Source organism: Fringilla coelebs (genome assembly GCF_963513975.1).
Source record: "Fringilla coelebs genome assembly, chromosome: 5".
NCBI lineage: Eukaryota > Metazoa > Chordata > Aves > Passeriformes > Fringillidae > Fringilla > Fringilla coelebs.
In genome coordinates this window covers 59213713-59228403 of record NC_140033.1, presented here as the reverse complement: position 1 = coordinate 59228403, position 14691 = coordinate 59213713, and the positions used below count along the sequence as shown (strand labels likewise).

General features: G+C 37.1%; 1 protein-coding gene across 1 annotated transcript in view; it reads left to right on the top strand.

The window, feature by feature from the left end:
- Nucleotides 1-14691, top strand: part of KDM7A (lysine demethylase 7A) — a 61122-nt gene that overhangs the window by 20594 nt on the left and 25837 nt on the right. Inside the window, exons 2-6 of the mRNA XM_084206530.1 lie at nucleotides 5013-5098; nucleotides 10615-10732; nucleotides 11519-11679; nucleotides 13285-13426; nucleotides 13686-13872. Coding sequence (XP_084062656.1) covers nucleotides 5013-5098; nucleotides 10615-10732; nucleotides 11519-11679; nucleotides 13285-13426; nucleotides 13686-13872 — 694 coding nt within the window. The remainder of the gene's footprint in view (nucleotides 1-5012; nucleotides 5099-10614; nucleotides 10733-11518; nucleotides 11680-13284; nucleotides 13427-13685; nucleotides 13873-14691) is intronic.

Here is a 14691-nt window from a genome sequence, read left to right as displayed (position 1 = left end):
ACTTCCAGCATTGCCTTGTTCCTGTCCTCATCACGGTTAAGACCCAGCAGAGTCTCGGTATCTCTGTATCTTGGCTGCTCTGTGGATGACTGGAAATTGAAAAAGGATTTTGGCCATCTGCTCTGTCAGATAATAGGAAACATGCCTATACTCCTAGTAATTGTCTATTTGTCTACCTGTGTTCTTGGTAACAGGAACATGCTTTAATACCCCTAGTATTTTTCCACTCTTTCCACTCACTCTTCTTTTTTGTTCTTTTCTTTTTTTTTCCTACTGGATGTCAAGACCTGTGCTTTTCCCCTCCTATTACGGATAAAGCCTGGAATGCTCACTGAGGCATATCAAGGAAAGGTTGTGGGTGCTGATGCAAGGGTGGACAAGAAGGATGTGCTGAGTTCTTGCTCAGAATGAGAAAGGATGGTACAGAAAGAAGGTTGTCCACAGTGTTTATTCATGGAGAATATAAGGGGATCTTGCAAAATGTAATTTTTAGTAATTTTTTAGCTTGGAAAAAATGCAAGGGTTTGGGCTTAACTAAACATACTGGCAAGAGTCCCTAACCTGCATTTTTGCTGCACAGTGACCACAAAAAAGTGGTCAGGTTAGACACTGGAAAATCAAGAGATCTTGGGGCCTGAACTTCATGTGCCCCAATAATAGGTAAGAAACTTTAAGAAAAAAGTCTTAGTTTTGAGCTGTAAATCAACATCTAATTGTAAAATAATACCTATCCAGCAATATCTGTGGAAGTAATATTGGACATGCCTGTGATGGCCTGCCCTCTTTCCTCCTCTGCTAGGTGAAGCTCTGTAGGTGCAAAGTATGGTGCTGGTGTGGAGAGGAGTGGAAGCTGTTGTGGGAGACTTCCTAAAAAGTCCAAGTGAATCTAGAAAGATGAGCCTGTTCAATTGTTTTGCACATGCTGCTGAAAGATGGCAAAGGACCTTAGGGAACTGAAGCAGTAGGGGGAGGGAGCAGAAGAGGGTATCCAAGAGGATGATGTCCCATGTACAACCCAGCTTCTTGACAAATTAGCTCTTCTTCTGTTGAAGGTGATTCCTCTGTTTTCTGCTGTCCTTTTCATTGGGAATTGCTTGTATCTTTCAATTTTGAAATTTTATTCTCAGCATGCCTCATATACAGGAAATTTTGGAATATTCCTAGTAGGAATATCTTCCTGGTTTAATCTAGGAATTAAACTAGGAAAATGGGCATCCACACTGCTCATTTCTTGACTTAAGTCAAGAAATGACTTGAGTAATTGAGTGCTTTTTTATGTAAGCATTCCCTTTTACACTGGGAATTTTGTATAATGGTAGGGAACATATACTATTTATTTTAATAAAATAGGTTTTAAAGTAGTCATATACCCTTAAGAACACTGAAAATAAGGCTTTTAATCAAGAGTGCTTTGGTTTTTTTTTCTTAAATCAGGATTCTTTCAGTCATGCTAGCAGGGGCAGTTAAGCAATCTCTAAAAATGATTTGGTTGTGCTTGATAGTATCAGAAGCAGGGAAGAGAAAAGCCAGGCTGGGTTGAGAGCAAGCAAGCATTAGATGCAGAAGGTGCAACAGCCTGTGTGGTGACTGACACGGATCCAATATTTATTCACACTGTGCTGCTGTAGGGGAGATGTGCCAGGTGCCTTGGGTGGCTCACAATGTACAGCCATGCAGTCTCCAGGGATAAAACTTCCTGTAACTGTCCTGGACTTCTGCAAACTCCTTGTACAAGACATTCCAGCATAATTGTGAAATGGTTGTTTAATCTGTCATTCTGAATTCTCAGTACCTGTCTCTTAAAATCTAAATTAATAAGAATACTTAAGAAGAGAATAGCCTCTGCTGGACTTTCCCCTGCACTGTGAAAGAAGCCTTATTTGCCTTTAATTGAAAAACAGGGGTCTATTGGTACTTGTCAGATGTTGGAGTCCTCTTCTGATTGTTTTTGATTTACACTTGCTGCTTTTACATAGCTACAAATGTAATATTCAAATGGAAAGTTGAGACTAAATCAAAAGCATGCACATGCACCTTCTGGGGAGACTTAAGTTGGGAGAATGGGTTCCTCAAACTTAGAGTAGCAGGGGATTTCTTCAGGTTTCAGGGATGGACATGTTCTTGTGTGTGAAAAAACTTCGCACTTCCCAAGTCTTCTGCTACCTCTTGTTGACCTTCCCTTGATGCTAGATACCATGGGAAGTTTGGAGTGTCTGACTGCTCCGAGACTGATGTGATGGAATGTATTATTAAGTAACTTTTTTCTACCTTTCTATTCGTTCTAGAGCATTGCAAGTGAAATGGCCTGGTTAACCTTTTCACCTTCATGAACATTAGAATAAAAGGTGTATTTTAAAATAGTCTTGTATGGCTGTTATGTTTTTTTTTTAATTAGTAGTATTGCATTTTATTGTTTAACACTGTAAGCCTTCCACTGTTCCTGAGGATTAATCTGTGACCTCCCTGTAAGAGATGAGCAATTCAGAAGCTAGGTAATATATACTCAAGACATTTCAACCCAAATGGATTGGGTTGATTGCAAGGTGAAGGGTAATAATATTTCATACAGGAAAACATCAGTAGATGGGGAGTTGCAGTGTTTGAGTATGTTAATGTTTTCCAGGCTCTCTGCTACCTCTTGGTGACCTTGTTTTGATGTGTGAGGTCTGAAGTTGCATTTACCACAGTAATTGATTGCTTGCTAGTAGCCAGAGTGATTAATGTCAGATTCATCCGTGTATGTTGGAGAAAGGGACACGGGGAAGTGACTTGTAATGGTGCTGTGTGTGATTGATGTGCTCTGTGGCATCCTTGGCAGTGCTTGTTCTTGCAGGTGCTGGCACCTCGCTTGCCCTTTGCTTCAGTCAAGCATCTGCTGCTGGATTTGCTTCCATGATCTCCAGTTAGTGTTTTGTGTTTCCAGTGCTGAGTTTATGGGATAAATAGTAGACTGAAAATGTTTGCTTCCGTTATTGAATGGCTATTCCAGACATTATAATAGCAGTCCAGTCTCTGTACACAAAATCCCATGTGTCTTCATGAAAGGTTATGGAGTTAATAGTTAGTACTAAGCCTGAAAATAAAGCAGAAATTCTGTTATCTGTAACATTTGATAAGAGACAATAGAATTAAGATTCTTAAACAGAATAGGACAGAGAGTTGCCAATTTTTACTATATTTTTATGCAAATTTCTTGCGGTTAGCAAGATAATCTGATTGGAATGATGATGAATGTATCAGATAAACACTGAGAAAAAGGGAAGGGAATAAATGAAGTGCAAACTTGATCAATATACAGTTCAACATAAATATCTTTAGCTGTTCAAAAATTAGAAATTTAGCTAAAATAATGAGATTCCTAAAGATGTATAAAACCAGCCTTCTGATGTGGGGCTTTTAGAATGTACATTTTAAAACAATTTTCTTATAATGCATAGGATTATGAGTCATTCATCTATTCTATAAAAAGAGAGAGAACACAAGCAGAAGGAAATGGGACATGCATTTTTAAAGACTGCTTCTGCCTTCCTTTTTGTTTATATGTCAGCTGGATTTTCATGTAACAATGATTCTTGTAGCTGTGGTCTTAAAGCAGATGCTAAATATTGCAAGAATTGTGATGAACTATGGCAGCTGAGTTTTGTATTTAGATTTTAAAATAGTATGCATATAAAAAAAGGGAAATAATTTTTGGATTACATGTGGTATGTAGGGAATGGGGAAGTAGAAGTAGCTGAATGTTTAGAGGGAACTCAGAATGCACTTCTGTTGATAGTTACATGGGAGATGCTCTTCAGTTTCAGATTGGATTTGCTCATTGTGCTTTCAGTGCTAGACTGTTTCTTGTATTGTTTTGGCAGCATGTACTGACACTTGCTGGAGCGTGTCAGCATTTTGGCACAGGGCTGCTGAGGAAAAGACTTTGTGTAGCTGGATCATTTCAAAGCTTCAGTGTATAAGCACTCATTACACTTGATATGAAATGGGTTACGTGACTGGGGCACTGTTCCAGTTCTTGTGTTACTAGAGTGCATTGAGTGTACATACCTAATTTTGGTGTAAATGTTCAGGGTTGTACTCTGTTTTTCTGTATTAACTGTAAAGTCAGCAGTTTTGTGTCAGTGAACTTTTCAGAGAACGAAGAACTCTGCCAGGATTCAGACCAGCAAGCAGGGATTTCTTGTTTTTTGTTCTTAAGAACTTTGTGCAAAAGCACATGTACTCCAGTTAACCTCTAGTGTTTCAGCTTGTAACAAAATGTACTTAATTGACTTTAACATTTTGTTGTTTAGGTATCAGCAGAGTAGGTGCTTTGTCATGACTGTTGTAAAAATTTTGCTTTTGATCACATTTTGACTGTTTTATTGGGAAAAAAATATGCACTGAGAAAACATTACATCTCTCAAGCACTCTTTAAAATTCTTGCCGCTATTTTAAACCAAAACCAGTTCTTCTAAGTTATGTGGTCACTTGTGTAGTTTACGAGTCCAGTTCTATTGTAAAGATTTCAAGAATAACATGAAAGTATTCTTCATTAATTTGTCTTAGGGGATAGGAGTCAATTACATGGTTTTTGCAGAATGAAAAAGAAAGACATGGAAAATGTCCATTATATCTTCTATAATTTAACAGCACATAAACCTCAGTTGTTTTTTTTTTTTTAACTCATAGCTTCTGTGAGGAAAATTGCTTGAATGATTTTGTAAAAACTGTTTCCTGTAATTAGGATCAAGGTTTTTGGGGGTAATGGTGTACATATTGTGGATTTGCTTATTTTTAAAGGAATTTGATTCTTGTTTCCTGTTTATGATTTTTTAAATGGCATTCTGCATTCAGTGATAAATTATTACTCAAAATTTATGTGGCAGCCCAGTAGTGGAGATAATCTGGTATCTCATTACAATTTTGTAGAGTAAGCACATTTTAATAAAAACCTAAGATTTAATTATTTTTTAGCTTGAAAAGTAAACCCTGTGTGCATTCTCATTAACATGTAAAAAATATTATTCCAGCTGCGTTGGGGTAGAGGAGCACCATGCTGTTGACATTGATCTATACCATTGTCCCAACTGTGCAATTCTCCATGGACCTTCTCTAAGTAAGTATGGGTTATTCAAATTTCATCTTACGCCTTCAGATTGTTTTCTTCCCATATACAACTGCAAAGGACTGTTCAGAAGAATATTCAAGATGAGTTTGATTATTTGGAAGGCACTGGTTCTACATGACTAACTCTGAGCTGATTAAAAACCTGCAAAACAAACAAACCATCTTGAAATGTTCCCTGATGTGGAGATGCAGATAGAATAAAATATAAGGCACAGCTATAGATTGGAGAAATCAAAGTGCACAGGGTAAGTAGAAAACAATCTGGACTTGGCAGAAAGGGAGAAAAGGAAAATTAGAGAATCATCATTAAGGAAAAAAAAAAGTAAAATACAAAAGATGGTTTCAAAGTTCCTCTATTTTAATTATCCAAGTTCTGATAAATACCTTGGAAGGCAACTTTGAAAAAATGTACAAGTTAGGTGTCTGTTCTTTCTAGATGGTTGTAGGTTATATGCTACAATAGTCAAACACAACTTTTCAACAGTGACAGCAGAATATGAACATGCTGTGAGTGGTGTTTGTGCTTTTTTGTTGTTGTTTTTGATGTTATTGTTTCCCCTCATTTATGTCCTTAAAAGTTACACGGTTCCAAATCTCAGGTTTTTAATTTATAAATAAGGTTCCACCAGGGTCAAAATAAGTTGTCAGAAGAATCTGAAACAGAGTAACAAGAGACATCTCTTGGGTTCTACTTTCAGTAGATAAATTTGCTGTAGAGATCTGCAATGGAAAAATTGAACAGATTTTCTTTTGCTAACTACTGAAAGGATACTGCTTTATCCAACTCCCCTAGATTTTCCTCCATGTCTCCCCTTCTCAAATGCAAACAGGGTCATAAAAAATATTTTAAAAAAAATCACTTTTTCAACCATGAATTAAATTTCTACATTCAGACCTGAAAAGTATTTATAAGCAATGTGTCTTCCCCCTCCAAGCACTGAGACATATGTGTTTCCTAATGTGGGTTTGCTTGTGGTTTTTTTTGTTTGTTGTGGTTTTGTTTTGGCTTTTTATTTTGTTGTTGTTGTTCAATTGTTTATTGGGGGTTTTTTAGTTGTTTTTTGGTTTTGTTTGATTGTCCCCTTGAAGACACCACATAATGTTTTATAGTTTATGCTGACTTAAATAATATTTCCAAATCTGAATTTACTTTACATTTAGAAATAAGTTTAAAACCATGCTCAGTGATAGTCTTGTGGAGTATGAGCAGAGTGATTAAGCATCAATAGCTGGTATAATTAATACATGTTGCATATGGTCTGTCACCTAAAAGGTAAGATAAATGCTGGTTCATGTGCTTGTAGTTTTTAGTACTCCAGTGATCATCTTCTGTTCAAAATCTGCATGTTCATCTTATAAATCAGAATACAAACAACAGCCATTTTTTTCCTTAACTTCTGTCCCTTTTTTTTTTTTTTTTTGTGGAATCAAGGGACTAGGAAGAGGAGTAGACAAGAGATAATATCAGACTTTTCAAAATAATAAACCAGTAAATTTGGAACTTCTTTTATTTTCTTTATTAGTGAGAACTAGTCTGCTTCACCCTGATGCCTGTAAATAACCTTTCCTGTAATGTAAGTGCTATCTCACCTGCAGCAATTAGACAGTGAGATAAGAGGGATTTTTGTTTTGGAAGTCTTTTCAAAAAGACAAGAATCTGTGGTAAAAATTATCCTTGTTATTTCATATTGCCCCAAGTGTGTAGATAATCTAGATTTAGTAGAAGCTTCAGACATGTCAGTTACCAACCCAGAGAGAGGTGATATAATTAAATATGTCTTCACATTGAATTTCATTAATTGTTCTCAGCTGTCAGAATCAAATCTATGATAGTTTGTGGTTTGGGCCCTACTTCTTTCAGCTTTTAAAGAGACTGATAATGTCTCATGACTTCAGGTAATGCAGAAATGTTCCAGAGTACTTCAGTCATATGAAATTATGTATGTAAGTAAAAGAAGGCATTTTAATTTTCAGCTTCATATTCTAAAATCCCTTTGCCAAAGAGTTTTAAGAGACAAAAATTCAGCTGTTGAAGAGGGCAAGTATATCTGTGGTTTTAACAGAATATGTAATCATATGAGGTAGTGCAAAAAATTTATTTAAAATCTACAAGAAACACATACTTTACAGTACAAATAGGTGGCTACTTTCAGTATGCTGCAAAATTAATTGTGTAAAAGTTCCAGTAATGAAAAGAAGGCTAATGCATAGTTAGATGGAAAGATGAAATTAACAGGACATCACTTTCTTTGTCTGGTTTTGCCTTCTCAATTCTGTAACTACCCTTCAACCAGTCACTTTTTGTTTGTGTATTAATGCCTGTGCTTGGTCTGAGCTGAGAATGAGATGTTGGACCAGGCCTTAGCAGGGTGTTCTGTGATTTACTGTCTGCTTCTTAAAATCTTGCAGTCTTCCTGTGCCAACATTTCTCTTGTCTTTTTGGCCACTGGGAATCTCCAGTACCCCTTCCAGGACCTGGGGCCCCATTGTACATGTGTACACTTATTTATGGTTTCCATTTGAAGTCTAGCAGATGGTGATCTCTGTGGGAAGCAGTCCAGTAGTGGGAGAAGGCAGGGAGGAGTGTTTGCCTAAGGAGAGTTATTGGCCCATTGTTTTGAGTGTAGGAGGGATGTAATTTAAAAAAAGGAAAAGTAATCTTTCCACTTAATTTTCATGAAAACTTTGAGCACACTCTTCTTTTTCTCATCCTCCCTGCAACTGTCTTGTGTAGTTCTCAGTGTTGTCATAGCAGGTTTGACCTCAATTTTTATAAACACTAGGGTTGAACTCTGGTTCCTTCCTTAATTTGAACATTAGGATCCATTCAGTTAAAATGTTTTTATTTTGCAGTTGTTTGTGTAATGTCTTAAGGGGTTAAAAAACTCTAGAATTAAGGGATAGGTAAGCAGAGCAAGTTTTCATTACTGTTCCCTCTTCTCAGTGTTCTCTTATGAAAGGACGATGTACATTGCCAAGTACATGCAAAAGAATGATTTTATTTTCTGATTTGTAAGTGTTGGAAATACAGACTTTAAAAAGTGTGTCTGTGCTATAAAATCTCTTAAGCAGCTGTATCGTCTTACAATTTTAATGAGCTGTTGTAACAGCAGTGAATTTATGGGAAACTACTCTGTTGAAAATTAGTATTAGCCACTAATTTCTTGCATTATTATTTATGACTGAGAAAATAGCTTTGAAAACTTAATAAACCTGTCTTCATTATTTATGAAGTTTTACAGTATTTGGATGGTTGGCTCATTAAGCAGCACTGGTTTTCAGGTTAGCAAAGATCCATAAATGTCAGTTTATTCTCTTAAAAGTCATCTAAAGGGTCCATGTTGTCATGTCTGTGGGAAACAGCACACCAATTGGAATTATTCCCTCTTAGGTGTAATGACTGTAAATGTCCATTATTCCTGTATAACCAACAGTTTTATCTGGAGAAGCTGCAAGTTTTTTTTTTCTTTTTTAGAAACTGGTTTCCCTTTCTGATGCATCTTCAGCTTCCTATTGCAGTGAGCTGTGTTTTCAGTATTGCTAGTGCTTTTTTACATTTTGGGTGCATCATGACTTAGTGAATTTAGGAATGAACTCTGCCATGAAGTTAAAATTTGTATTAATGCAGTGTTTTTGCTGGATGTTGTATGTCAGGCTGTTTGGCAGACAACTGTAAAACAGCATTTGTGTTGACAAATACCATTAGCTTTTTCCTCTTCTGAATTTCCTGAGCATATGCAACTAAATTTCTGTTTAATATTAGTGGTTAAATTATAGATGTGGTGTCAGTAAATCTTCTTGGGGCAGTCTTCCAGTAGCAGCTGTCTAGCTCTGGAGCAGAGTTCGGCTTTTTTAGGAAAAACAGAAATGCAGCCTTAAAATGATGGGACCCTTAGTGTGTTTCTTAGTACAGTTAATGATAAAGGTGAGAAGTTCAGCACTCTTGGAGTTTGTTTCCCAAATGGTGAGGTGGTGGTCCCTTTTGCAGAGGCACCTCTTGATGATTTAATAGGGCTTCTCAGCCTGTAGAGAGTTTGTGGATGAGAAATAGAGGTTTATTTGCAAACTCCAAAGAGCAGTTTACTAACAAACAGATGATAGAACCAAGGGCTTCCATTCAAGGCTGTAAGCTTGTGGTCTTTATAAATGGAGATGAAAAATGACTGGTTGAGGAAGCCAAATCAATGAAATAACCATTATGAAATGATTTGTTATGAAATTATGAAAATTTGAAGAGAGGCAGTTGAGTTAACCACAATATCATAAGTCACTTTGTCCTCTCCTTCACTCAAGGTCAAAAAATTCAAATGGGAGGCTACATACAGCTTACTATGTTTTATAGAATAACTTCCCAATATGTAAAGGGGGCTTGTAAGAAATAAGATGACTTTTTACTGAGGTCTTTAGTAGGTGATAGCTTTAAGCTGAAAGTTAGTAGATTTAGATTAAAGAAGATATTTTTTACTTTGAGATTGGTGAAACACTGGCACAGGTTTCCCAGAGAAGTGGTGGATGTCTGATCTTGGAAGTGTTCAAAGCCAGGTTGGATGAAGCCTTGAGCAATCTGGGATAGTGGAAGATGTCCCTGTTGATGCCAGAATGTTGTAACTAGATGAGCTTTAATGTGCTACATACACTTTTTTTACACATACTTTTTTTTCATTTGGGTGTCTCTCATTTGTCATAGGAAGATCATCACAACAAGTTTTTATGAGAATGTCTCGTGTTTCAATTTCCTTGGTCCTTTAAGTATAAGGAGCAGTTAGAAATGTAATTTTGCTACTATGGAACTATCAGTTCCATATTCCCAAAATTGTAATAGAACTTTTAATTTATCCTTTGTTTTTTATTACTATGCTGTAGCAGTGCATTAAAGCTTCAAACTGTTAAGAAGTTGTATGTTTTGGAGTGCAGTGCTATTGTTACATGTATTGTCAAGGTCACACTTGCCCAAAACAGTTTGCACACAAAACTGTAACATGAGCAGTAGAAATGGTAGTGAGTAGCAGTAATATTATCAGACTGGATATGGGTGTGCTTATGGGATATAATAGCACGGTGGGATTAAGTCTTGCAACCTTGTGTGAGTATGTAAAATGAAGTCTCTGGCTATTCAAGAGGTGTGATTCTTTCATTTATTAAAAAAAAAAAAAGTCTGAGCTTTAAGAAATTCAAGTTTGATTGTTAGTTTTGTAGCTGTCTTTTTGAATTTGTGCAGCTTTCAGGCTGCACCTGTTTACTTGTGTTGGACTGGAAATGGAGTCTTAAATTGTGTATAGTGTGCACTAAAATTCTCACATAGAAGGAGCTATAAAAGTACAGAGAGTTACAGTGTCTTGCAGATGTCATTTGTTGGAAATAGGTAGAATGTCACGTGATTACTGTGATTAACAAATCTTATTTTTTTAATGAGATTGAGGCATGTCTGTCTCACTGATGGGATGACTGTTAATCTGAGCCATCTGATTTAACTAATTCCATGTTTAATCCTTCTGAAACTTGTAGTGAAGAAGAGGAGAAACTGGCACAGACATGACTACACTGAGCCAGATGATGGCTCCAAACCAGTGCAGGCTGGAACACGGACCTTTGTTAAACAGCTGCGGGCTCGCTCTTTCCCAAGGTACAGAACCTTCCTTACATACTCTGGTGGGAAAACACTGAAATGTCATCTGAGTGTGTCTTAGAAGAAGTAACTAACATTTCTCTGCTTCACATTGGGAAGGTTGAGGACGACTTCCTCCTTTTTCAGAATTCTTCGCAGTGCATCCCTGTTTCAGATGGATACATTTGCCTTTTTGTGCAGTAGCTTCCCCTGTTCAGTTTTGCACTGGGATGGGACTGCTGCAGGGTGGTCTGAGAGGTTTTGAGTTTTGGGGTGTTTTTGGTTTGGGTTTTTTTTTTGTTTGGTTTTTTTTTTTGGTTTTGTTTGGTTTTGTTTGTTGGGTGTTTGTGCTCTTAGTGTCAGAATATTTCCTGTCTATTCCTTTAGTTCAGATGTAGTTCTCAGTTTCGTAGAACATTCATGTGAACTGGTAGAGTCCATCTATTCTTGGATGCTTTAGAAGAAAGTGGAGAAACATGATTATACTTTAATCCTGAGTTTGTTTGGCTATCTCGCTGAAACATAATGACTTAAAATTCTTTAAAGCAGCAGGTGGTTGTTGTTAGCAAAATGTACTTTAATGCCTTCTCTGAGAATTCCTTTTCCCCATCCTTTTAAGTTTCTCTCTTCAGTCATACAGAAGGACTATGAGTTTTAGTTAAATGCTTAATAAAACAATGTTTGTTTCTTTTTGATTCAGATGTAACCATTCCCATTTGTCCTTCCCCAAACTGAGACTTTTTTTATTTCAGTAGTGCTTGGAGGATGCTTTTCTGCTAATACTCCATCCTTTCTTTCCACCAGTGCGGATGAAGTAATTTTGAAAATGCATGGAAGCCAGTTAACACAAAGATATCTGGAGAAACATGGGTTTGATGTTCCCATTATGGTTCCTAAATTAGATGGTCTGGGACTCAGACTTCCTCCACCAACTTTCTCCGTTTTAGATGTGGAACGCTATGTGGGTAAGAGTCACTCTGGAGTACTTACTAAAATGATCCTGTCTGAAAATTAAAAGAAATACTTGCTAATACTGAATGATTATAAGAGCTTCCAGAGTGCTAAATATTTATTCCAAATTCAAGACTAGGAGAGAGTAAAATCAACACTATGATTTGGAGTGTTTTTTCCTTCCTCCTTTTTTTTGTGTGTCTGTTTGGTAGATGTGTGATAGGACTGCAGCCTTATGTCTCAACTTTCAAACCTGTTAATTGCAGTGCAAGCTCTATGTGGAATGCTGAAGTTTTTCTGCTACATGTAAGCCGAGGATAATGGGAGTTCAATGAATCACTCTTGGCATTAATGAATTTAATCATTGGTTAGGCTATGACAAAATTTAACCTTTTGGACTCAATATATTGGCCTTCCTGAAATTTTCCTAATTTGGCACCCTTGGCCAGGAGAGGTTTCCCAAGAACCACTTCTTTCTTATCAGATCTCACAGTCTGTAATTATGCCAGCCTGATGTAAGTGTGCAGTACAGACAGAGACTGAGCCAAGTGCAGCAGGACATTTCCTGTAACACATGGTACAGCTGAGAGCCTGAGTGTGTTCTCATGATCACCTGATGTAATGATGTGTGCTGAAAGTAGGTTTTCTGTCCATCAATATTTTACAAAGGCACCAGAATATGCAGTGTTGTCACCATTGTGATGATAAATAGTAATGCGTGTTGTGCCTTAAAGAGTAACTCTCATGATGGTATTTCTGAATCTTTTTTTCTGGATTACTGCCTCTTTGGATTCAGATAGAAACTTGACTGTCTCATCCTGACCTGCCAAGTTTTCCAGTTCAGGGAAAAATTGGAATGACACAGATTTACCTTCCTATTATTGAAATTAGAAATAAGAAAACGGAATAAGTGCTATTTCAGCTTGAATTTATCAAGATGCTGCAAACATACAGTTTTAAAGTGAATATGTTTATAATGGCATGTTTCCAGCATTCCAAAACTGTCAAATTTGGCCATTGTGTAACTTAAAAGGACATAAACCAATTGCTCTTGTAGTGGTGGTGTTAGTCCTTTCTCTTGGCTTGTCTAGTTATTTATAAATGTATCACTTCAGAGCACATGATGTGCCCTTCTCTATTGTCATCAGAAACGAAACACACCTGTGATAATTATTCAGTGAAAGTACTGCATGCATGCAAGTTCTGCATGTGTGTAAGGAACGTGGGGGTTTGGTGATGCTTCATAGGAAAAGTGAGGAAGAGATCTGCCTTGTTAACTTTCTTTGTGCTACTCTTTGCAATTGCAGCCAGAAACCCTTTTTTTTTTAAACAGATGCAGCCATTCTATACTACTCCTTCTTTTTGGTTAACCACAGGAAAGAGGATTTATTTTTAGAGTGTTTTCAGTTCTGTCCTTGGCTGATTATAGTAATTAAAATTAAACCTAATAAAAAGTTGGTTTATACTGACCTGTCTCTCTTCCAAGAGAATAATGATAGTAGTAGAGTTTTTCTGCAGAAATGTTTTGATGAAGACTGGAAAAAAGCTAATGTTCTCTTAAATTCCTGAAATGTCTTTTATCTGTGATAGCCTTAAGAAGGTCATCCTGTCTTTCACAGGTGGTGACAAAGTGATAGATGTCATAGATGTAGCAAGACAAGCAGACAGTAAAATGAAGCTCCATAATTACATTAAATACTTCACAAATCCTGACCGACCCAAAGTATTGAATGTGATCAGCCTGGAATTCTCGGACACAAAGTGAGTATTGACTTCAATTCCTTGAATGTAGGAAGTGGTTTTCACTAAGCTGAACAATATGTGTAGGAATATAATGCCTGTAGTGGGAAAGACAGGAGGAGGTGTATTTTATGTAGACAGCCTCTGTCATGTAATGTGGATATAAAACACATTTATTAGTTCATAAGTAATGTCTTTGTAGGAAGCTGTCATTTAAAAAGAGGTGTGCTTACTCCTGCTTACATTAACAGTTCTTTTTTGTCTGTTTGTTTTTTAAAAGGATGTCTGAATTAGTGGAAGTACCAGACATTGCCAGAAAGCTTTCGTGGGTGGAAAATTATTGGCCAGATGATTCTGTCTTCCCTAAGCCTTTTGTTCAGAAGTATTGCTTAATGGGTGTCCAGGACAGCTATACAGATTTTCATATTGATTTTGGAGGAACATCAGTTTGGTACCACGTTCTCTGGGTATGAATGCTGCTTGATTTACAGAATCACAGAATATGCTGTATTGGAAGGAACCCATGAGGATCATCAAGTCCAACTGCTGGCCCTGCTCAGGGCATCCCAAGGGTCACACCATGTGCCTGAGAGCACTGTCCAAATACTTCTTGAGCTCTGTCAGGCTGGGTGCTGTGTCCACTTTGCTGGAGAGCCTGTTCCAGTGCCCAGCTACCCCCTGGATGTCTATGACTATGTGAAACAAAAGTTTTCAGTGTCCAGCCTTCTGTTGTGGCAGTATCACCTGCACGAAATCTTGGGTTTGCAATGCTAAGGGAGGAGGTTGAAAGTGAATTACTAATCTCTGGTGTTACATTTTTATGCTTTTATTTTAGCATGCTGTTGGTGACTTGTAGATTGTAATTGGTTGACTGATCACTTCAGTAGACCTCTGGGTGATATAGTGAGGTTTTAGCAGGAAAAAAATAATTGAACGAAAATCATTGGCATACTCAATTTTTTATTCTCACAAATCTGACCATGTGTACATCATAGAAGAGGCAAAGTGGTTTCATCCATTCATTTTCTCCTTTGGTAGGTGTGTGCATATCCATGAATAGTTTATAAAAACTGGATATTTTTGTATTCCCATGAAAAGTTCTGGTTGGTTTGTTTGCTTCCTCTAAATCACAAGACACCACCTGTTTAATATGCTGTATCTAAGCTCTTGGTGGATTGCATTTGTGAGACACTGCCTAAACATGCCGTAGTGGGAAGATGGAGTACTTTACATTTAGGTCAATCTGTTACTTCATTAGCAGTGACTCAGAGGTTGTAGTGTACCTC